Source organism: Micropterus dolomieu, linkage group LG08 (assembly GCF_021292245.1).
Source record: "Micropterus dolomieu isolate WLL.071019.BEF.003 ecotype Adirondacks linkage group LG08, ASM2129224v1, whole genome shotgun sequence".
Taxonomy (NCBI): Eukaryota; Metazoa; Chordata; class Actinopteri; order Centrarchiformes; family Centrarchidae; genus Micropterus; species Micropterus dolomieu.
The window spans coordinates 19,059,374-19,082,362 of NC_060157.1; the positions used below are offsets into that span (position 1 = coordinate 19,059,374).

Here is a 22,989-nt window from a genome sequence, read left to right on the forward strand (position 1 = left end):
TGACACACACACACACACACACACACACACACACACACACACACACACACACACACACACACACACACACACACACACACACACACACACAAACCTTTTAGATACATCTAACCCTGCTGGAGTGTCTGTGAAATTAACTCCTGTATTTCATGATCAGCTCCTCGCTCTGTATCACTGGCATATGCTAACTGTCCGTGTGTTCCCGCAGCAAAAATGCATCCGTCTGGAGCAGAGGAAAGCCCAGCTGACGGAACAATGCAAAGGCCTGTTGAAGAGAGCGAAGACAATCTGCAGAATGCAGTCTGATGAGTCACTACCTGAAGACCTGCGTAATGTCAGTGAAACAAGCCTCCCCCCCTCTGTGGAATAACATGCTTGTCATGTGGTCCAGCCTTTGCTGACAATTTGAGCATATTAGTTTATAAAATATTCCTTTTTTTTTTTTCTTTTTTTTTAATTAATGCAGGCTTTCACCAAGCTGCCTGACACGCTGGACGAGATTGATGCCATGCTGAATGAGGAGCGGTCCAGAGCCGAGTGCTTCACTGGCCTCAGTGAAAGTGTAAGAGCACATGAGAATCAGCTGAGGGTTTAATGTTTTTTGCTTCGTTGGTTTTTTTTTGTCTTTGTTCTCAGAAAGCAGAGTATCCTCAGAAATAAGTTAAGTTATTGCTCCTATTGCACTTGTGGGGTAACGTGTGGAGTAATGTTTGGAAAAACAAAAGTCTTGCTAGCAGTTCCTCTACGTACACAACAAACTCCCTCATTTCCACTCGCCTCTCATGGGATTTCAGAGCGAGAACTTTTGTTCCCGGTTTAAAAACAGGGTGTCAGCAGGGAGTCATTCGTTTTCCATGATGTTGTCAGACACCATAACAGTCTGAGCCTGTTGGTGGCAAAAAACAGAAGCACTTTATGTGGATGTAATTTTGACAAGCAAAATTGCCCACAAGGAAAATGTTGCTGCTGCCGGCTGAAGCCATCTACCGCACGGATTCTAAAACGTTATATACCCACTAGTCATTTTGTCACCAAAATGTGTGAAGGTTTAAAAACACAGAAATTATTCTTTTAATTCTCTCTGTTTTAAGGTTGTCGACGAGTACAACAGGAGAGAGCAGGAGATCAAAAATCTGGAGAAAGAGCTGGAAGATAAGAGCAACGACCTGAACGCCTACCGACAGAACATATCAGAGGTACACTATATGTCGCTGACGTGATTCCTGTATGATTGTTTTGTGAAGAAATATAGTTCATTGTAGGTTTTCTTAAATGCCAGCATGGCCATTCTGTGTATAAAAGTGTGTATAGTGATATCTGTCTGTGTATCGCAGGCTAAGGAGCGCTGGCTGAACCCACTGAAGCAGCTGGTGGAACAGATTAATGGCAAGTTCAGTGATTTCTTCCGCTCCATGCAGTGTGCAGGAGAGGTTGATCTGCACTCAGAGAATGAGGTAAATACTGAAAACAACACACACAATCTGACATCTCTGGGTCAAAGGGCGATTTCAGTCGTTTCCTTTTAATTCATGTAAGCTCATGAGGATTGCTCATAATTAATCATTCATAGACGATTAAGAGGTTGTTGGTATTTGTAAATGGTATTTTAATAAGAATTGTAATTATTACACCATTTAATGACTGCTGTCTTTCATTGCAGGAGGAATATGACAAGTATGGGATCAGAATTCGGGTGAAGTTTCACAGCAGCACTCAGCTCCATGAGCTGACGGCCCACCATCAGAGTGGAGGAGAGCGCAGCGTCTCCACAATGCTCTACCTCATGGCCCTGCAGGAGCTCAACCGCTGTCCTTTCAGAGTGGTGGACGAGATCAACCAGGTAGCACTCAAAACACACACACACAAAATTGCTTTTTCTTTTGGGAGAATATGAACTGAGCATTTAGGGACAGGGCTAAAATGTGAAACTACAAAACATTCTGAGAGCATGACCTGTCCTGAGTCCAGGAAAAGGGATTTTGCATCTTTGTCTCACATTGTAGGGATCAGAAGCCAAACGAAAGGTGCTTTTATAAATGGTCATGTAGTGGTGATCTAGGGTCCAAACTACACCAAAAATGAATGAATCAACGTTTCCTTAGCCCTTAATGAGATGATTAGGTAGCACTTCTTCAGATGATAAAAACGTTCAGTTTGGCTACAGCGCTGTGAAGGGCTAGTCTAGATGCAATGTTATGGTTGTGTATTGTGTTCGTTGCTGCAGAGGAAATAAAGTTCCTGTTTATGAACGCCACAACAGTGTCTCACAACTATCCTTTATCAGCAGAGCGGTCCAGACTGCTAGTTACCAGCTGTGTACTTTACTATTCTCTCTAGCACTAAAACGATCTTCGAAGAATGGTTGATTGTTTAAAAAAAAAAAAGAATGCAGGAATTATGTTTTATATGGGTTTGTTCTGTTTTTTATGGTTTAACAAAGTGAGCTGTCTCTTCACAAATTTAATTTGTTATCCAAGCACATTAACATAGACAGATTTGGCAGTACCTGGAGTATAATACTCTCCTCCTATGTTCAAGGATTTTAACATTTTAACAGATATATTACAAAATTGTGTAAATATCGATTCCTTTTTTTACTTTAATTTTTTTTCACTTGCTTGAAAGCAAAAGTTAGTAGATTATTGATCTCTTTTGTGTAGGGAATGGATCCTGTAAATGAGAGAAGAGTCTTTGACATTGTTGTCCGCACGGCCTGCAAAGAGACAACTTCCCAGTACTTCTTTATAACACCCAAAGTAAGTGTTTGTACCTTCTAATGAGTGAGTGTTCGGATGGTAACAGGAGATTGATCTCACTGAGTGTATGTGTATATCTATGTATCTGTGTAAGTGGCTATAATAAATATTTTTATATTAACCACGGATCACATGATTAGTCGACGTGACAGGTGTCGCTCATAGTGATGAGACAGACAGTGAGTAAGAATTATCACCCAACTCTGCCTTTCTCCTCAGCTCTACAGAGCGTTTTAACCATACACTTTATGAAAGAAGTGGACGTAGCCACCGTGACATCACCCACTGGTTTATGGACTACCGTTTTGAAGCTTCGAGTTTGTCATTTTGGCGGTCACCATCTCGTATGTTTTTTATTTTTTTTGGAAGCAGACGTGACCGGATGTGACCACATTTGGACGAGAGGGTGGAGCTAGCTAGCTTGGTTAGCAAGCTGCATCTGCAATTCACGTTAACTGTGAGCTTAACTGGGATGCTAATTTTTTCTAGCAAAAAACAGGCTTAAAACAAAATGTACTTACCGGATAAAATGAACAGCTGAGTCCTTACAATGTCTTTTAGTACAACCGACCATTGAACAAGATATTTTAAGCGACCAGACTATTACAATCAACTTCCATGAATTGAAAACAGACTGTGAAAGCTTCAGAGCTCTTAGAGAAACACAGATAGCACCCAAAACCAAGTTCACTGTTAGTTAAATGTACACGGTACCATAATTTACAAAATGAACATTATGTGTCGGAAAAGACTTGAAACAAGCGATTGAGACCATAAACTCATCAGGAAAGTGTACTGAGGTAATACATCAAGTGAGAAGTAGGGTCATTTTGTCATTGAGTCCAATGCAATCTGACTTCTTTTTGCAACCAGTGGAGTCGCCCCCTGCTGGTTGTTAGAAATAATGCAGGTTTAAGGCCGATTTGGCTTCACTTTTTAGACCCGTAGGTTTTTGCTTGTTTTTAACATAATCAGCTCACTTTTAAGGCCTCACACATGACTATTTTGGTTCACTGTCACCGCTCTCATCAGCGTTGTTTCCAGCCACAGCAGGCAGCTGTTTTCAGTGAAAATGTTCTAAAAACCCACAGTGCACTAACTGTTCAGCACCAAACAAAAGACAGACAAACATAGTGGAGAATTTAGCAGGAGTTGGTGGGGACCAAAAACAGTGTTAAACAGAGATTATTGGACTTTCATAAGAAGCCAGAAACACAACTCCATATAAATTCCAGTATTTGTGTCTGCTGGATATGAATAAAAGCAAACAGTTTGCTCTATCAACTTGGTCAATGTTGTGTTCAGGGCGTTTCTGTTGACCCCAAGTGACCATAAAATCAGTTATTGAAGGTTTAAATGTTTTGTGTGAAACTGTATAATGTTGCTCTTCGTTGTCCTGAACACATCCTGCTGTGTTTGTCTTCAGCTGCTGCAGAATCTTCAGTACGCCAAGGAGATGACCGTCCTTTGTGTCCACAACGGCGCCCACATGCTTCCCCCCAACAAATGGGACGAGAAGGCTTTCATCAGACGATGTCTCCAAAGAAAGGCCAGGGCATGAATCCACCAGGCCGCCCTGTCCTGCCTGGAATTCAATTAGTTCCCAGTTCAGTGAGTTCAACATATCTGGCTGTGAAAGTTGAACTGATGTTTTTCAGGTAATAGAGAGTGTATGTTTAGCTGTTCTGTTTCAGATAGAATATGCTATATTAACTTTGGAAAGAACATTTTAATTTTGCTCTGTTGAAGGGTCTGTCACAAGTGCAACAATTTGTTTAAAGTAAGGTGGACATTTATAAAACAGGTTTATAGAAAATAGAAATATGCATTGAGCACATTTGTTTCTCGCTTTCACATTTTTCTATTTATGCAGCAACATGTTAACTCTTTAGATACTATAAAATATGTACAACTGTTTCATTTCTTCCTCAGCTGTTGACATGCACATGTTTATACTGTATATTTGAATAAAATATTCTGCTGTTTCTGCTCTATATGGATATGTTAATTTATTTAGAATATTGATTAAATATCTGACACCTTGTATGCTTTGCTTGAATACTGCTTCAGTACGCAGTGCTATATGAAGAAGTTTCTGATATTTTCTGGAAAATAAATATAAGTTGTATGCGAATTAAATTTCTGTTATTTTGACCAAATGCTGTAGAAAACAGGAAGAACAGGGCCATGTGTGTCACATGTGTCATTGTGCTTAAATGTGTAGGCAATCTGCACAGAAGTGAAATCTACAAACAGAAGCGCTGTTGTGTCTTAAAAGCCTTCATTAGATATCCATTTAAATCTCTCTGTAATGTGACAGACGAGTGAGCTAAGTGTTCATGCTTTTATTCCACTGTGGCAGTTTTTTTTCAGGGTTTACTGAGAGTTTTGTGGTTAAAGTGATTCTGAAATGATGCTTGGAGTCTTAAAGGAATCTCTTTTTTTCGCAGTCTGTGTGGTCCATGAATAACTGTTAAGTATTCAGAGGACATTTGGAAAAACACCAGCTGCACAAATATGAACTGAAAGAACTAATTTATTTGCTTATTTGCAGAGCTCTGAAGGTAGCAGTAGCAGTTAGAGATAATAGTACTGGGAGGTTCTTGTTGAATAGAAGCTGCCGTCATTCCCCCTGGCGTAGCCCTTGTTTGTCATTTGGGGGGGGCATTGTATTGATATTTGGGAAACACCTTGTTCCACACAAAACCAGCTTCTCCCCCGACTCACCGGGTTTATATTGAAGTCAGATTCCACCAGTCTGACATTTTAATCAGAAGTATTGGGCTTGCTAATGTTAGTTTCTCTACACAGATATGCTGCAATGACTGGGGCTCATAATAAAACTGAACTTCACTTATGCTTCATTTAATGCTGTAAATGGAGCGCCTCTGTGGGTCGATCCACACTCTGATGTCTTTCTGTTGTTCCTTTTCCAGCATGTCCTGCTTTAAATATTCTTCTTTCCTGTAACAAAATGATAAATTAATGTGAATTAGACTCCTGAAATGTCACTGCCAACACATGGAAGTTGTTCTGCCAGGCCACAAACTTAACATCTCAAACACTCACCTTTGCTCCTCAGAGATGGTCTCCTTCTGGTATAAAACCTGGTTCTTGCTCCAGAAGAAGTCCTTGTGGTGATCGTAGACAGACTTAAGCTGAAAGTCGAGGCTGTCGTTTTGACCCTGAGGTTGAGAAAAGAGTGGTGCATTCAAGGTCCTGGCTTTTTCCTTGAAATATTTCTCTCGTTTCATAAGTGAAGGTTAAAATCATGCTCCCTGGAGGTTACCTGAGGCTCATAATGCAGAACACTACGCCGGGTGCTGGCCAAAGTGGCTGTATCATGGAGGCGACTCCAGGGTTCCTCAGTTTGGGCGAGGTGAGTTGGTTTATCAAATGTTTTTTTCTGCACAATTGGAAAGGAGAAAAATGAATTCCAAATATACAAAGCAATTATATGTAGTGAGCCAGCAATGCCTGAGCTCAAACATGTCACACAAGCATGTTGCTTTAGGTTACACCTGTAGTGAACAAATACACTTGTGAAATGTTTTATGCAAAATTTGAAGTGCTTGGAAGTATAGTTTGGTTACATGAGAACTCAGTGAGACGACAGCTTTGGTAAATGTATTTGGGGGATTAGGATAACATCGTAGTTTAGTCAAAGAGTTAAAATGGTAGCAAAAATGTCCAGAAGTATCTGTGTGTTGCAGCATACTTACATACTCTTTCCACAGAGATAAAATTTTTACTTTATTAATATTTATGATAATATGAATAATCTTCATCATTTTGTCTTTTAAGTATTTGATGTGTTTAATTGCTGCACAGGAGAGCTGCTTTGTCATTTTATTTCCGTAAGGCCTGATTACCAGCCAGGCAACGTCCCATGGGACTCCAAAAGAAGCTGGCTTGTGGTCAATTAATTGTGACTTTTTGGGGGATATAGGAATATGCATGCTTAGGGTAGGCTACTGCTGCATATTCTGTTCTGTATATCCCTTGGCCATGTAATATTTCAGCATGGGGATAATAGGAACCCATCAGCTCAATCAATCACCACCAGTAACCTGACAACAAAAACAGTAGATGATGTTCTTCAAAATAACACGAATTTACAGTATGTTGGACATCTGGCCCTTACAGGCAGTTTGAAAAGTGGGGAAAAGAAAAATATATCAATAGCCTGTTCACCCTGCTGCCTTCTGGGAAGAGATATAGAAGTTTCTGCTGCCACAGCACCAGACTGCAGAGCTGGTTTCCCCCTAAGCTATCAGACTTTTAAACTCAAATTATGCTCAGCACTGCTCCACTGAATATAGTTTATTTCTGTTTACTATATTTATAATTGCCTTTATACTAGACCTTTATTTTATAGCATATTGTCTGCTACGTAGCAGAAAGCAGTTACAAACTCAATTTCACTTCACAACCTGATGTAATGTGACAAATAGGCTACATCTACCTTGTATCAAATATATATATTCGAAAGATACGTGACGTTTAGCTCAGCCTGTAGCGGAACATCAGACAAACAGTAACGTTAATTTCTCATCAGTAGAAAAACCCACCTGCTGCGGCAGAAAGCCGCTGAGAGTGAAGCCGTTTTCAAACTTTGGGGAGGGGAAAGGATCCCGGCCTGACATATTTGATGACAACACCAAGTAAGGTGGCGAAAAAATACAATATGTGCGAACTGTGTGGTTGTTTCTGTTGTTAAAGAAGAAATCTCCTAGTATGTTTACGACTGGGTTTCTTAGCAACCACAAACTTCCGGTTAAACCTTTCAAAAGAAATCGATGTTTGGCCAAGTTTTTCTTCCACATGTTATAAAATAAGATTAGTTATTATTTTATTAATACTTCCGTATGGTAGAAAGGAGGTAGAAAATACAATAAAAGCACTGTAGAATCAATTCGGTATTCTACTTAGATGAATAAATAGGCTAGGCTAGGCCTACACACTATATAGCCTAGAGTCAAATATAATAGCCTAGGCCTAATATCAATTATGTACAATGAAAATGGAGCTAAAATAGAGTCTGTCAGAGATGGGAGACGTTGGGTGCTGTGGCGTTGTGGAGTCTGATGGCAGACGGCACAAATGAGATCCACAATACTTTTGGGCCTATTTGAGTTGGACGCTGTCTTTAGCCAACCACTACCCTAGCCTATAAATCATTAAAATGCGTGTAACAAAGTCATGTTTTTTTTACTTGAATCGGCTAACTTCTACAGAATGTGCAAATAATACTTGCAGAAGGCAGGTAAAATGCAAAGTCTGCCTATTGTCGCGCATTTAAAGATGACTCAGAGTAAAAACAGGTACCACCTCCCAGTGTTTGTTCAGCGTGAAGCCGCGCCTCCAGCCGCCGGCTGGGCAGCAGCACCTGAGGGCGCAGGTCAGACGCCTGCTCCTCCGTCTCCATCACTTCAGCACTGACAGCAGGCGACGATGCAGCGAGGCCCGACACACCTGAGCCACCTGTTACTTTGGCTGCTTCTTGCGCCAGCGTCTGCGGATTTGCCCATGTGCAAAGAGGTAAGGAGATTATTATTGTTTTATTGTGAGCCAGGCTGTTTCTATAAATTACGAATAGCAAACCCATCCAGAAGTGACACTCATAGGTGTCCCATCATGACAATTTCATGTGCATATAAAGGTTTTATCAGGTAAATTGCTTATGGATGAGAAGTAGATGGACATTTACAGTAAATCCAGCAAGATATGAAATTTGTTGCTCTGAGATATGCAACATTTCTGAACATTTTAAAAGGGATCTGACCTAAATGTCTTCTAATGCAAGGAAACCTGTATCATTGCATGATTAAGTTTAGTCTTTAGAATTAAATACAAATAAAGAAAAGTGTAAGTATAACACTTTGGCGTCCTTCGCATATTGTGTGTTGGAAATGTGTTTCTCTAGCAAGTGTTTGAGTGACATTACATTGGTCACTTCCCTTCTGCTTGCTTTGGTGTTATGGTTGTTTTAACTTCCAAATGTTACACTGCTGCTGTGCTCTCCTCTCCCTGCTATATCTGTTTTCAATTTGCATAACAACAGTACTGTTTGATAACACTCAAAACTTTTCTTTTTTATCAGTTTAATTAGAACTTTGACACAATATGAATGTGGAATTAAGACACCAGTGTTTTTAGTATTTTATTTTGAGTCTGTTGAGGCTTATAGATGATGATGATTTAGGGAAGGAGCTTGGGGAGCAGCCACTTTGTTTCCATGCCAGTCCATTGACCTTGAGGCACACTGGTCATTATGTCCCGTAGCCTTGGTTTCCTCATGTTTGTTTAAAGGAGGCGATTCGGCTACAGCACATGTCCAGTTTGATGCATTTTTACATCAGATCCTCCCACCCAGACTCATGTTCATCTGATACCCCAACCACAGCTAATGTAGCAGCTCTAATCGAAAACATAGACCCAGAGGAGGAGTGGTGCTGCTGCTGCTCCTGTGTTTCTGTTAACAATTAATCCCACAAGGCTATTTGTGTGGGCTTGGATAAGTCTAGTGAGTTGCTTTCCTTCGACCAAGATTACACTGTGTGCCCGGTCAGGACTTGTTTCAGAAGGTGTCAGATAACCAAGATAACCTTTTACATTATGTCACAACCCAAACTGCATCATAATGGGTATCTCCAAAAGGTGTCAAAAGCTTCACAGAGCTTCCAAAGCTTTGCACCTGAGCTCCTGCTGTCTCCAAAATCCTGCGACAACACTGAAATGAAATGTTTACAAAAGGATGAGTGAGATTAAAAAGACAGTTGAGACAGCCTTCTGGGCAAACATTAGCCGCAACTTTTGTTTGGAAAAGAGGCTTGCCTGGTTTTGCAAAGAGATTGCAGACGTATAAAACAAGCTCCATTTGCTTCTCACGTGCATGCTGAAATCTTTCTGTGTCTTAAAAGAAGTACATCAAATACATTGATGTACTTCTTTTAAGTAAAGTGTGTGTGTAGTGCCATTTTATCCAGCTGTGTGAAACTCACCACCTGTGTTTTGTCCCTGCAGTCAGATTATCACTTTGAGTACACAGACTGTGATGTGCTCGGGTCACGATGGAGAGTGGCGGTTCCCAACAAAGCTGACACATGCACAGGCCTCCCAGATCCAGTCAAAGGCACCCAGTGCAGTGAGTGTCCTGCTCTTACATCACTGTTTAAATATTTTCCACACACCCTCCATCTGTATCACAGCTAAATAACAGTGTAAATATTAAATTGTTACCACACTCCATCCTGTATCTGTTCCTTGCTAGCTTGTCCTCATCTTCCTGATACCTTTTCAGTGTGGCCTCTCATTTCTCTTTTTACTCCTTCCTCTTATAGCCTTCTCCTGTAGTGAGGGGGAATTCCTCGACATGCAGTCGCAGGAGTGCCAGAAGTGTGCTGCAGGCACCTACTCTCTGGGCACTGGGGTGGCCTTTGATGAGTGGGACACCCTGCCCTCTGGTTTTGAGACCCATGGGGTGAACACAAACTACGGGGACGCCCACACAGACTGCTCCAAGTTAGTATAGGCCTCACTTGTTTTTGTGTTAAAAGTAGGTTTATTTTACGTGTGTTGGCGTTTCTGATCAATCAAAGCTCTGACTGTTTCTCAGTTTTGAGAAGCTCATCAAACTGTTTCTGCTGCTGATCTTTCTCCAGCTCAACCTGGACTCCAAAGGGCGATTATGTAGCCTCAAACACAGATGAGTGCACTGCAACGCTGTCCTACGCTGTGAGCCTGAAGAAACCTGGAACTGTGGCCTTTGAATATTTCTACCCTGACAGCGGCATTTATTTTGAGTTCTTTGTAAGTGTTTTTAAAATGACTTTTGATTTTGATAAAGATGGTAGTTTTCAGGGAGGGGTATATTTGGTAACTTCTAACTCATTTCGCTTCCTGCTGTAGGTTCAGAATGACCAGTGTCAGTCTACGGACTCTCAAAACCGGTGGATAAAGAGATCTGAGAGCAAATGGAGCAAATACGAGGTTTGTCTGCATGTAGCCAGGGACGGACTGTATTTATGATACCTGCATTTAAAATATGTATTTCAAATACAAAATAGGATTTTGTAATTTGTTTTTGAATGGGCTGATAAAAATGTAAACTGTAAAATACTTTGAGAAGTCAACGTGATGACATCATAAAAAGGCTGCCTCTGATTAGTGCCTACTCAGTAATTTGCCCAGACGTGTTCGTCTGATCGGAACAGAAAACTGATCCAGACCTGAGGAGGAAGGTCAAAGTGAGAAAAGAGTAGTTCTCCAGCTTTGTAGCAGCCGCCACAGTAAACGCTGACTTGCTACTTTAAGCTATGTTAACTTTTTGGGTTTTTGGGTTGTACATGAAAAAAAAGAAGCATTTTGGAGATGTTGTACAACATTACTTTATAATGCCACGAGATGGTGTAACTTACCCTAACCCTTATTGTTAACGTCATTAACATCATCAACAACAATCTGCTGCAACACCATTAAACAGCAGGTTGTCCACCCATCCAGCACTCGTGTTTGTTTTGGCTCAGATGATGCAAAGTACCCCCTTCATTACCAAACACCTACTAATTAAATTAGGATACAATTGTTACTTTAAAACTAACCTTCATCACAGGGATATGTGAATATTTGGTCTTTTATTTGGGTGCATGTCAGATTTATCGCATGAGAGAAAAGCTGCTGTTCTCAAACGTTGGTCACTTGAGTGAGTGTGCTAGTGAAGGGATGGATCAAATAGACCAATAGATGGAAGGTTTGAAGTGATTACATGGTACTATGGAAAAGTATTTTTAGTATTTTTGAAAATAGTAATTTATTATGATACATGGCGTGCCTGCTGTAGTTTGTAGTTTATTTTGATACACTTAAAATTTGGGTATTTGGTATCTTATTTGAAAATACATTTGATGGATCTTTGCCCATCCCTGCATGTATCATTACATCTGCTGGCATCTGGTTGTCACTTACCTGAGAATTCAGTCCAAAAAATCTCTTATGTTTTTCTCTACCCCGTTTTTCTCTGACTTGTTTTTTTCATATCCCATTTTCACATTCACTCTGTGCAGGTTGAGCTGAACAGCGGCAACAATGTGCTGTATTGGAGAGCCACTTCGTACGCTCTGCAGGCCAGTGCTGTGAAACCTGTGCTGTTAAGAAACATTGCCATCTCCGGTAGGTTATTGTCTTACACGTTTGTTCACTCCTCAACTCCTTTTTCTTGTTAATGATTACAAGTTGATTGATATTTTTTTTTAGGGGTGGCCTACACATCAGAGTGTTTCCATTGTAAACCTGGCACCCACAGTGCAAAAGAAGGATCTGCCCGCTGTGCCCCCTGCCCTGCTGAAACCTACTCCAACAAGGGTGCCACTGTTTGCCATCAGTGTGAATCAGACACATATGCAGGTATGCACATTGCTGTCCACCCTTTAACTTGACATAATTCTTGTCTAAATTTACAACCATTATGCATTTGCGTGTTGCCACACACATGCATGCAAAGCAATGTGCATGCAAAGCAATGCGCATGCAAATGCTGCATTTACTGCTTAAGTGATTTTAGTGTGTGTAAGGTTTGCCTTATCACTGGATCTTAATGTGAGCTGTGTGTTTTCCTTCGTCCCCGCCCTCTCTTTCCTCTGGCTTGGTTTCTATTTTTCCAGAGGCTGGTTCAGGGACCTGCAAACCGAGACCTTCATGTACAAACAGTGACTACTTCTACACCCACACTCCCTGTGACTCTGAGGGAAAGGTAATGCAGAAAATGGCATGGCCTGTGTGGAGGCAGCATTTATGCAGGTTCAGTAGGGTGAACAGAAAGAGAGAGAAAGAGATTTAACTTTGAATATCCTGCTAGCAACCATCTGGTGTAACTATTAGGTTTCTTTAAATATGCATTGTCTGGACTGATTGTGTATGCCCACAGAGCCACTAATGGCTTTTATCATGTATTCATGTCTGGCTTGCCGTGTGTCCCAGACCCAGCTCATGTACAAGTGGATCGAGCCTAAGATCTGCAGTGAGACCATCGAAGGAGCTGTGACACTGCCCGCATCAGGGGAGAAGCAAACCTGTCCCCCATGTAACCCGGGTTTCTTTGTCACCAACTCATCCACCTGTGAACCCTGTGACAAAGGTTTCTACTCAAACGGAACAGGTGCAGGATCAGTACACTCCTCACACTCTATCTTACATGCATGTTAGACTGCTTACTTTGTACTGTCATACATGTGCACTTACCAAAGATGCTGATCATTTGACACTTAATATCAAGTAATATGATTTTAACAAAAGCTTATTTACATCCTTAGTGCAAAAGGGAGTCTCACTGTTGTGAAATTGTCCAAAATAGATTACACTTCTTGACTGCAACTGCAGCCTGACTACAATATTTAAAAGATGTATATAAAACTGTGATCCAAGTAAAGACACAAATAAAAACAAAGTGACCAATTAGAATTCATGTTTTCAGCAAAGATGTGTAGCAAACTGAACTGTGCTGGAACAAGTACAAAACAATTATCATTTAAAATGGACAGTAAAGAGTTGCCTGTAAATGCTGACATTTATTCGATAACTGGAGCTTTCCTATTGTCATATTCAAACTTAATGCAAACCCTGGTGAATATGCCGCAGAGTTAGTTGTTTCTCAGAACAAGGACAAGAAACGTTGAGGAAAAAAGGGCCTGGAGCAGCCTTTAATACATTTAAAGACACTACTGTGTCTTCATCAGGGTTAAAAAAAAGTTTTTGTGTGCTCCAGATTCAATGTTAATGTCCACCCAAACAGGCACTGGCAATACATCACATGTTTTATTTTCCAGCTTTCTAGTAAATGTATACCCTGCCTTAATAACACATTATTTACTCACAGCGTGTACCAAGTGCCCTGTTGGCACGGAGCCAGTGTTGGGTCTTGAGTACAAATGGTGGAACACGATGCCGAGCAACATGAAGAGCTACACCTTCCGTCGGGAGTTCGGCGACACTGAACACAGCACGGGTGAGATAAAGAGGGGCACAAGAATTACTAAAACAACCAGAGGTTGAAGGATAGCACAGATAGCACAAGTGAGCTCCCAAAAAGCAAATTATCCAGGATGTATAGAGGGTATGCGTTGATGTCACTTCCCCTTGGACATACTGGACTGAGTGGCAAAACATCTGTTACCAAGGCTGCGTTTACCAAACTGCGAGTAAAACAAGTGATTATTTGCTGAAATTAAAGGTAGTCAGACTCGACAGTGATCCTTACTGCTTACCAAAGAACCAGTGGTCCAGCTCTTTCCCATGTTAGATGTGTTGTTTGTGTTTTAGCTGATTCAAGGTAACACTGCTGCTCGTCTTTCTGCCACTCAGTGAGCGTAACTGTGTTCTGTGACGTCATGCCCATACCCTCTATAAGAGAAAAATGTAAGGACAAAGTAAAATTCAGGATGTATCTATCATAAAATACCAAACAAAACAGCCCCAGCATTTGACAAAAATCTTCAAGTGCAAATATCCAAAAACTGGACCTTCAGTTAATATTATTTTGTCAAACCTCTATTTCCAAGGTCAAAAATGAACTTAAACATTCAGCCTCTGCATTACTTATGGTGCTAACGTATGCTTTGATTCTTATTTACAGTATATGTGATTTATTCTTGTCCATCAGAATGATTGTGTGTGTTTGCATTGTTAAGGGAGTGTAGGAGTGTGTTACTGTTTTTTTAAATATATGTTTGTAATGGCAGCATGGGAGGTGGCTGGAGAGTATGTTTACACCACTCCTGGGGATCAGGACACAGACTACCTGATGCTCACGCTCAGTGTCACTGGATACAGGTGAGGTCTCTTAAGGAATCACACATACAAGTCTATATATGCACACACTGTATCCCAGCTGTAAAAGTTAAATTAAATACCATTTGTTTCCACAGGCTGCCTCAGTCCATGGCCAAAGACAGTGAAAGGAGTGAACTCTCTCACATCACCTTCGTTTTTGAGACCACATGTACAGCTGACTGCAAATTTTTTTTCCTGGCGGTGAGGGAAAAAGTTACAACATTTCTTCTCATATGTATGTGTCAGGATGCATCCATAAAAAGAAGCTTGGCATCAGTATGAATGTATAAGAGGTGAGTGTATTTCTCTGCAGGGTTATAATCAGTGGAGTAATGATGTGGTGGAGCAGTGGAAAGGCAGCAACCGCAAACAGTCGTACTCCTACCTGATCCAGAGCAACAGCACCGTCAGCTTCACCTGGACATTTCAGCGAACAGAGGAATTTAACGTGGTGAGACATAATCACACATCCCGAATATCATTCATTATTTATGACCTTTTAACAGCTTCACTCCTTCAGCCTTAAGTTTTTTTTTTTTTTTAAAGGAATAGGTAGGAAAAAAGTGAATTGCTTTCTCATTCACTGGTCAAGCAGTACATTGTTATTTTATCTTCACTTCCATCCTTCTCACCAGACAGCCAGCCCAACAGCAATTTATCATGAATTCAAGTTCTTGTCATAATACAAGAACTTAAGGACTCAAAGGCAGACTCGGAACAGTTCAAAGGGGTAACAAAGGGTTTAATGAAAAGAGCAACGGAAGACTGGGTGGTAGGTTCCAACAGGGCAGAATGGAGAGCACGGAGGAGGGGAGTTTGTCCAGGCAAGATGTGAGCAGAGCGGGGTGTGGCGTTCAGCAGAGTTCCCGGAGGTAGTGTGATCCTGGGCACAGAGAAAAACAGGTTAATCCAGGGAGACACAGAAATTGCAAGGAATCTTACAGGAGTAGATAGTTGGCCTTGACGCATGTACCACATGTGGTTAACTGACGATCTGGCAAAGAATGTGAGGAGGACTGGGGTTGAAATACTGCAGGAGTTTGATTAGTGGAGTGAGGACCAGGTGCGCCGCTGGAGCCAGAGAGTGTAGCCACGCCCAGACAAACACAGACAGGGAGGACAGACAGGGAGGACAGGGAAGGGGGGAACAAAAGAACACAAGGTAGTGGGGAGATTCTGTAGTACCACAACAGTTCTATTCATTTTACAGCTTTTTATATATACATTTGTTATGTGTTTTTCATTATGTTTTCGGGTTGTCCATCAGTCTGTCCTATTCTTGTGATTGCGATATCTCAGAAACGTCTTGAGGGACTTCTTTAAATTGCCACAAACGTCCACTGGTATTAAATTCCAAGGTCAAAGGTCAACTTCACTGTGACATCATAGGCTACGTTCAGACTGCAGGCCTTAATACTCAATTCCGATTTTTTAACCAGATCCGATTTTTTTTGTTTGACAGTTGACATTATTGCTTAAATGTGGCCCATATCAGACTCCAGTGTGAACTGTGGCATCAATTCCGACCTGAGTGTCCAGACTCAGGTCGCATTTAAAAAGATCCGATCTGAATCGGATTTGGACCGCATATGGAAGCGGCCCAATTCCGAACTGGAAAAGATCAGATTCCATGTCACTTGGCCTGTTCACACTGTCATAAAAAGATCAGATCTGAGTCACATATGGGCAAAAAAAATTTGGATTTGGGTCACATTGGCCTGCAGTCTGAATGTAGCCAAAATGTCCTGGGGAAAAAAAAACTCAGGAACAGAATGGGAGACTGTGACCATATTTTCAAGTCATTGTGACCTCAAAATAGGTTTTTAGCCATAATTTAAGAATGAAATTGTGTCTTTACTTGAACAGTAACTACCACAGTAAAGACTTTCCTCCATCTCGTTCATTCTGCCTTTCACTTCCTGCCTCATTCTGTTTTTCCAGCGCCATTGCATTCAGTGAGTTTCACCTGCAGCTCATAGAGAGACTTTGCATCAAAAAATGACAGGAGAAAACAAATACACCACATTTTGTTTTGGTATCCTCGGTTGGATATCACATAGGCTATTTACATAGTAATCGAGGACATGTGTACCTGTTTAGCCAATACAATATGATAATTCATTAATAATAAGAACTACAGATGTGAGATGTGAGACATCCTGAGACATTATCCATTATAAAGGTTTTTTATGATTATTTATGTGACTGATGAGGATATGCAAGAAGGCAAGAAGATGATGCACCACATTTAGAGATAAAATTATTTGACTGTAAATGTTTTAAATTATCACTAGGATTTGTTATGAAAGACTGCAGTAGCATCATGTTTGCTTTTTGCTTTCACAGTGAATTTGCTTTTGTACTGAACTCTAGAGGGCAGTCTGGGGCTGTTTGTCCACTTCTAAAAAATCTGAATCAACTTTGTACATGTACTTCATGAGAACAGAGTAGAAAGTGGGAATAATAGAAATTCCTGCTTTCCTTGTATGTAGAGCGACTCAGCTGCTGAATGATACCTTGTGTTTCTCTTCCCTCAGGAGAGGAAATACAGTGCTGATGTTGCAAAGATCTACTCAATCCACATCACCAATGTGATCGAAGGCGTGGCCTCTCATTGTCGCCACTGTGCCCTGAGTTCTGGTAACGAGGGCTCTGCCTGTGTTCCCTGCCCACCGGGACACTACATGGTCAATGGGACAGGAGTGTGTATGAGCTGCCCGCCAAACACCTTCATCAGGGCCGATCAGCCAGTCGGAGAGGCTGCTTGTGTTCAGTGTGGACCAAATATGAAGAGTAACAAGGTAATGGGAATACAATTCTTTTTACTGAAAAACTCTACATACAAAGCCCTGACTTGATCTCTCATTGCATGGATGTATGCAGGGCTGGTGAGGGTTCTTCCTGGGAATTTGTTATTAAAAAATTACACTCTGGGTTGGGGGTTTTAAAGGCTGCTTTATTGTATTTTTTTAAGACTATTCTCATTCAAGAAGGTGGGGTTTGCTTTGGGGAATTTGGACTTATGACCTCAGCATTTCTTAAACCCTGGCCATGGCCCTGAATGTATCTATATATCTTTATCTCATATGAAAATATGCAATACTTGTTAATGGGTATCATGTCTCTCTTACATATACATAAACACAATAAGCAATTATCACATCAATAATCAATAATCACAGTTGCAAGACTTTCCACCATTTGAATTTGAATTGTTTTCCACAATATACGTTGGTCTGGCTAAGGTGCTATTTACCTCTTACTTGACTTCTTTTATAATACTTACCAAAAATAAATTGGGTTTCCCACAGCTTGTGCATGAGATTATTCCACCCACTGTAAACAGAATGGATGTACATCTAAATCCCTTCAGGGCCACACAGCATGTATCAGTGACTGTACGTTGGACGTACAGACAGGAGGGGGAGCACTGCTGCACTATGACTTCTCTCCTCTGGCCAATGTCACCGGCTTCCAGAGCAGCCCGCGCTTCACCAACAAAGGCCTGAGATATTTCCACCGCTTTAATTTGGGTCTGTGTGGGAAAGAGGTGAGGAGCTGGGATCCTGATGACCTTGGATTTAGCTAAATTTTAATTTGGCGTGCCTTTTAACGTGATGTGTCTCTCTCTTACAGAGCAGAGTACCGGCCACCTGTGTGGACAATGTAACAGAGATTAGGAGAGAGGTCAAAGGTTACGTATGTCAGTCCACTGTGGTTCCCTCTGACATCAGGAGTCAGACCGTGGTTTCTTCCCAGCCTTTCCTTATTGGTGACTCACTCATAGGTATGGACTGAATGCTGTAGCCCTGTATTAAAATGTCCTGATTTTCATTAAGGGCAACCCCCCCCGGTGTATCATGCACTTTAAAACACCCTCATCCTCTGTATTTTATGTACACCCACACACTGTTGCAATGGGATGTGCCTCATACTTCATACTTGATAGTGTAGTATCCGAATTAAAGTCATGTGCATCGTGTGATTAAGGGTTGTAAATTGACATTGTGGGGTTGCTATCAAAAAAAGGTAAGAACCGCTGGTTTTAAAATGTGTTACATACAACATGTCTTTTTATTCTGAAGGTGTGACAACTGACACAACCCTGAGTAGCATCTCCTCTCCAAAATGGCTGTTTCCCCCTGCGTCCGGCCTGCCAGATATCATATTCTATTACAAGTAAATAAGATCACAGTTTTTCATTTATTGTGTTTCATTCATCCACTGTGGTATTTTCAGTTCCATGTTATGTTTAATTTTAAGTAAATATTTGATGCTGAAAGTTTGATCATTTGTTTAATTATTAAATAGAATTAAAAATCAAACATAGTCTTAAAGTATATCACATTATAGAAGTTAAGACTTTTATGTTCCTCATGTCTGGGATGTTTCCAGGTCCAGTGAGACGACTCAAGCTTGTAAACAAGGCAGGTCAGCCACCATCAGACTGAGATGCAATCCCACAGTGGCCGCTACAGACCTCATCACGCTGCCAAGGTTTCACTGTGACCAAGCTCAACTTTTGACCTTACAACAGTTGTCCAGACAGCATTTGAGTTGACACACATACTGAATTACAATAGCCATATTTGGCACTTACATGTCACATGCTGAGCTCTGTGAATCTGAACTGTGGACAAAGTGACTCCTTGGAGATCAGATAAAGCTTATAATAATCTCTCTTTCTTTGTTTTTCTCCACAGTAACTGTTCAGAGGGGACGTGTGATGGTTGTACTTTCCACTTTATGTGGCAGAGCCAGCATGCTTGTCCACTCTGCACCAAAAGCCACTACAGAGAGATTGTCAGTGCTTGCATCCAGGGAATACAGGTAATGCTGCACGAGCATAGACATATTGACTAAAATAATTTTACTTCTTCAAACCCACAAATCCATCACAAGTCCAGCAACTCTTATGCAAAGAGAAATACTTAAAGGTTCTTGAAATTTCAATTATGTCCAACAGAGCATCTTGCATTTCACTTACTGTACTGTAAGTGAGCCAGGGCCGGCCCGTGGCATAGGTGACATAGGCGGTTGCCTAGGGCGCAAAATGTCAGGGGGCCCCGCAAGAGAAGGTTTTCGACTTGGCACAAGTCATCTCAGCCCAGCTACTGTGACGCCGGCATACGCCGTGATAGCAATTAAGTGCATCTCGCGGCCCGCGCTTTGAGTTCAGACAGTTGTGGCGAGTAGTGTCGTTGTGTAGAGAATATAAACATCTAAAACCTGAGGTGCAGACTTGCTCTGTTTGGGACTGTGAGCAGCACTTTACCGGAGCTGCTGAAGTTAATGTGTGTGGATTTGTGATGAGTGCTTTCCAGATGATTTCGGTGCTGCTCTTTTTTTCGACATGTCAGAGAACACAGATGTGGGAGAGATTCTGAATGAGCAGAAAGTTTTGAACATGAGAAGAAAACCTGCTGAAACACAGGATTTATTAAAGTCCAGGAATATATAACTATAAGTTATTTGAGGTGAAAAGGTGCCACATGCACATCCCCATGCAAAAGACACAAAAGAGGAGGGAAGACTGAATCATGCCTGCAGGTGTGCTGACTCAGCAGGGATTTTATTAAATTAGACAAGTTGATCTACCGGAGAAATATAGGCTATTTAAAAACAATAGCTACAGAATGTCTGAAAGCCTTACTGCATTATATTCTATCCATTTTTTATATTTTGAATTGTCACTTACTTTTCCACCATAAATTGAGGCAGAAAAGGCAGACATTTTCACCAGAACGCAGGAAATGAATTCCCCAATGCTTTAAATTTTCTGAGGGAGGACCCCCAGATCTCATCTCCACTATTGAAACTAAACCAATGCTCTTGCATTTCTAGGAATCTAAGACATAGTGCAAGTAAACAGTCTCTGGGTTGACTCACAGTTTATGGACGGGAATACGTGTGGTCTCCCAATTTAGGCTATGATGTTGAGGTTGACAAGTATGCTGATCACACTTATTCATTATTGACCATGATTACAGACTTGGCTTTTCATCTATACATGCTAAAATTGTGAATTTGGCTGCTGAACGTTTAAAATAATTCTTGAGGATAGGGGAGCGATGGCCCCAACCCCTGAGGTGCACTTTTTAGGGTTGGGCATTAGGGGGGGCGCCGATTTAAAATCTCGCCTAGGGCGCCAACATTGCCAGGGCTGGCCCTGAAGTGAGCTACACATACAGTGAAGCACTGGAGCTTGCAAATATAATGTTTTAGTTAACTTTTATGAGGACATCCGAAGGAATGGGTCGACATTTTGAAAAATAGGTTTAATTGCTTTTTAGCGGAGAGTTAGATGAGAAGATTGATACCACTCTCATGTCTGTCCGTTAAACATAAGGCTACCACTAGCAGTCAGTTAGCTTAGCTTAGCATAAAGACGGGGTAAAAGCTAGCCTGGCTCTGCCAAACTGTAACAAAATCAACTTAGCCACACCTTTAAAGCTCTGTAGAAGTTACATCTAGTTTGTTTGATCTGTACAAAAACCAAAGTGTAAAAACTACAATTCACAGTTTTATTGGGGTTTTGTTTCAGACTATTTCTTACGCCTGTTTCCAATCTTCGTATTAAGCTAAGCTAACTGGCTGCTGGCTATAGCTTTATATTAAGTCGACAAATTTGGTTGTATCTATCTTCTCATCTAACATTAACTCTCATGTATTTTCCACAATGTTGAAGTATTCTTGTAAGGTATATACTGAAAACATTAGTCAAGTACTTAACTGATATGTGACTAAGGCAAATCTAACTATCTGCGTGTGTTTCAGAGGACCACCTATGTGTGGCAGCAGCCGTTGCAGTGTTATGGAGGAGAGTCATTACCAGCACAAAAAGTCAGTGCTTGTGTGACTCTGGATTTCTGGCTTAAGTTTGGTGTTTCCACGGGAACGATCGCCGCTGTGCTGCTCATCAGTCTCAGCTGCTATTTCTGGAAGAAGACACGCAAGTGAGTACTGAGCTTTGCATTTCCTTGAGTTTGTTGAAGCACTGATATATCATACTTCAACCTAATAACATAAAATCTCAAAAAGAAGAAACTGTAATTTTTGTTGACAAGATGTTATACCTGTCACTCTTTGTGTGTGCAGGTTGCAGTATAAGTACTCCAAGCTGATGATGAGCTCTGGGGGTAAAGAGTGTGAGCTGCCCACCGCAGACAGCTGTGCAATAATGGAGGGAGAGGACGCAGAAGATGATGTCATGTACCTCACCAAGAAATCCTTCTTCACCAAAATGAAGTCCTTCTCACGAGAGGTCAGTAACCCCTCCATTCACACATTCATTGAGCTGGGTATAAGGCAACCTTTCATGCTTTTATTCAATGTGTTTTCAGAGGACGTCAGATGGATTTGACTCGGTTCCACTTAAGTCATCATCTTCATGCCAGCAAAGAGAGGACGAAGACTCAGATGATGCTTAATTCAGCGAACTTACAGATCCTTCTACACAGAGTGCAGAGGAAGTGTTTTTGTTTTTTAATGAAACTTTTTGACATCAATGCAGCTCGTAACAGATGGAGTCACAGAAAATAGAGATAGGCTGTTGAGTTTGTTGTTTGTATTTATTGCAAATGATATGGGATTGCTGAGGGAGTTTTAAAATAATGTAAAGAGTGACAATTTGATTTAATATTATTTGTCATATGTTGGGTTGCCAAACCTAATCTCGCAGGTCTCCATATTGGGGATACTCCGTATTTTCAAAGCCCCATAGTGTATTTCAAAATGATGTAAGAACCAAACTGTGGATAAAGCTGCAGTTGTTGTAGACGTGTGACTGTGTGTACATTTTACTGTGAATGTGTATTTAGGTTATTTCTGTTTCTTCCTCATTTTTCTTCATGTATTTTTTATTAGGCTATCCTGTTTTGTATTAGACTAGCCATCCAGTCCAGTCTTCTAATATTATTTGGTAATATGTGAATTATATTAGCTACAGCTTTTGATAACCTTTCCAGCTGCACCTAAGATTATGATATAATCTTGCTTTATCAAAATCAGAATCAGAATCAGCTTTATTGCCAGGTATGTGTACCTACACATACGAAGAATTTGACTCAGGATTGTACATTGCTCACGATGTGCTTACTTATACAATAAAACCATAATAAAATCAGACACAGGCTACAGTATAGAGAACACATATAAACACACTATAAACAAAAACAGATTAAAACAATATTCCTGACACAGCGACTCTGAATATAAATAAGAATATAAAAATTTATTGTGAAATTAAAACATTTTCTAAAATGAAAAAAACATCAACAAAGGTGCATAGGACCTGAGAATGACCTTTATTGCTGCCTTTAGGGGCTTTTTGTAAGATCATAGGGGTGGTGATGGCGCAATGGATAAGATGCCTGCCTTTGGTGTGAGAGACCCGGTTCAATCCCCC

The 22,989-nt window shown here is 40.9% G+C and overlaps 3 protein-coding genes across 3 annotated transcripts in view; 2 read left to right on the forward strand and 1 right to left on the reverse strand.

Annotated features, from left to right (window-relative positions):
* smc5 (structural maintenance of chromosomes 5) overlaps positions 1-4,750 on the forward strand; it is a 12,798-nt gene extending 8,048 nt beyond the window's left edge. Inside the window, exons 18-24 of the mRNA XM_046056373.1 lie at positions 209-334; positions 467-562; positions 1,092-1,196; positions 1,335-1,454; positions 1,661-1,840; positions 2,661-2,756; positions 4,183-4,750. Coding sequence (XP_045912329.1) covers positions 209-334; positions 467-562; positions 1,092-1,196; positions 1,335-1,454; positions 1,661-1,840; positions 2,661-2,756; positions 4,183-4,317 — 858 coding nt within the window. The 3' untranslated portion in view covers positions 4,318-4,750. The remainder of the gene's footprint in view (positions 1-208; positions 335-466; positions 563-1,091; positions 1,197-1,334; positions 1,455-1,660; positions 1,841-2,660; positions 2,757-4,182) is intronic.
* An 855-nt stretch (positions 4,751-5,605) lies between these two features.
* On the reverse strand, positions 5,606-7,509 carry cfap276 (cilia and flagella associated protein 276). The gene is made up of 4 exons (XM_046056377.1): positions 7,328-7,509; positions 6,046-6,162; positions 5,826-5,941; positions 5,606-5,720 (listed from the first exon to the last, which is right to left on the reverse strand). Exons 1-4 carry the CDS (start codon positions 7,400-7,402, stop codon positions 5,618-5,620), a joined length of 411 nt encoding a protein of 136 aa, XP_045912333.1. The 5' UTR covers positions 7,403-7,509; the 3' UTR covers positions 5,606-5,617.
* elapor1 (endosome-lysosome associated apoptosis and autophagy regulator 1) lies at positions 7,337-22,690 on the forward strand. The gene is made up of 22 exons (XM_046056374.1): positions 7,337-8,297; positions 9,783-9,903; positions 10,100-10,280; positions 10,421-10,568; positions 10,668-10,748; positions 11,822-11,927; positions 12,012-12,161; positions 12,419-12,507; positions 12,735-12,912; positions 13,630-13,758; positions 14,492-14,582; positions 14,678-14,783; positions 14,896-15,033; positions 17,120-17,383; positions 17,956-18,132; positions 18,219-18,369; positions 18,668-18,761; positions 18,978-19,079; positions 19,286-19,412; positions 21,360-21,538; positions 21,681-21,846; positions 21,926-22,690. Exons 1-22 carry the CDS (start codon positions 8,211-8,213, stop codon positions 22,010-22,012), a joined length of 2,952 nt encoding a protein of 983 aa, XP_045912330.1. The 5' UTR covers positions 7,337-8,210; the 3' UTR covers positions 22,013-22,690.
* The last annotated feature ends 299 nt before the right edge of the window (positions 22,691-22,989 follow it).

Bases quoted from the DNA above. Each gene is read 5' to 3' on its own strand.
- cfap276 (XM_046056377.1), bottom strand. From the start codon at position 7,402: ATGTCAGGCCGGGATCCTTTCCCCTCCCCAAAGTTTGAAAACGGCTTC. The intron at 6,163-7,327 runs GTGGGTTTTTCT...CCAATTGTGCAG, and splicing joins GCGGCTTTCTGCCGCAGCAG to AAAAAAACATTTGATAAACC. The intron at 5,721-5,825 runs GTGAGTGTTTGA...ATTTTGTTACAG, and splicing joins ACCATCTCTGAGGAGCAAAG to GAAAGAAGAATATTTAAAGC.
- elapor1 (XM_046056374.1), top strand. From the start codon at position 8,211: ATGCAGCGAGGCCCGACACACCTGAGCCACCTGTTACTTTGGCTGCTT. The intron at 14,583-14,677 runs GTGAGGTCTCTT...TTGTTTCCACAG, and splicing joins CTCAGTGTCACTGGATACAG to GCTGCCTCAGTCCATGGCCA. The intron at 21,847-21,925 runs GTCAGTAACCCC...ATGTGTTTTCAG, and splicing joins TGAAGTCCTTCTCACGAGAG to AGGACGTCAGATGGATTTGA.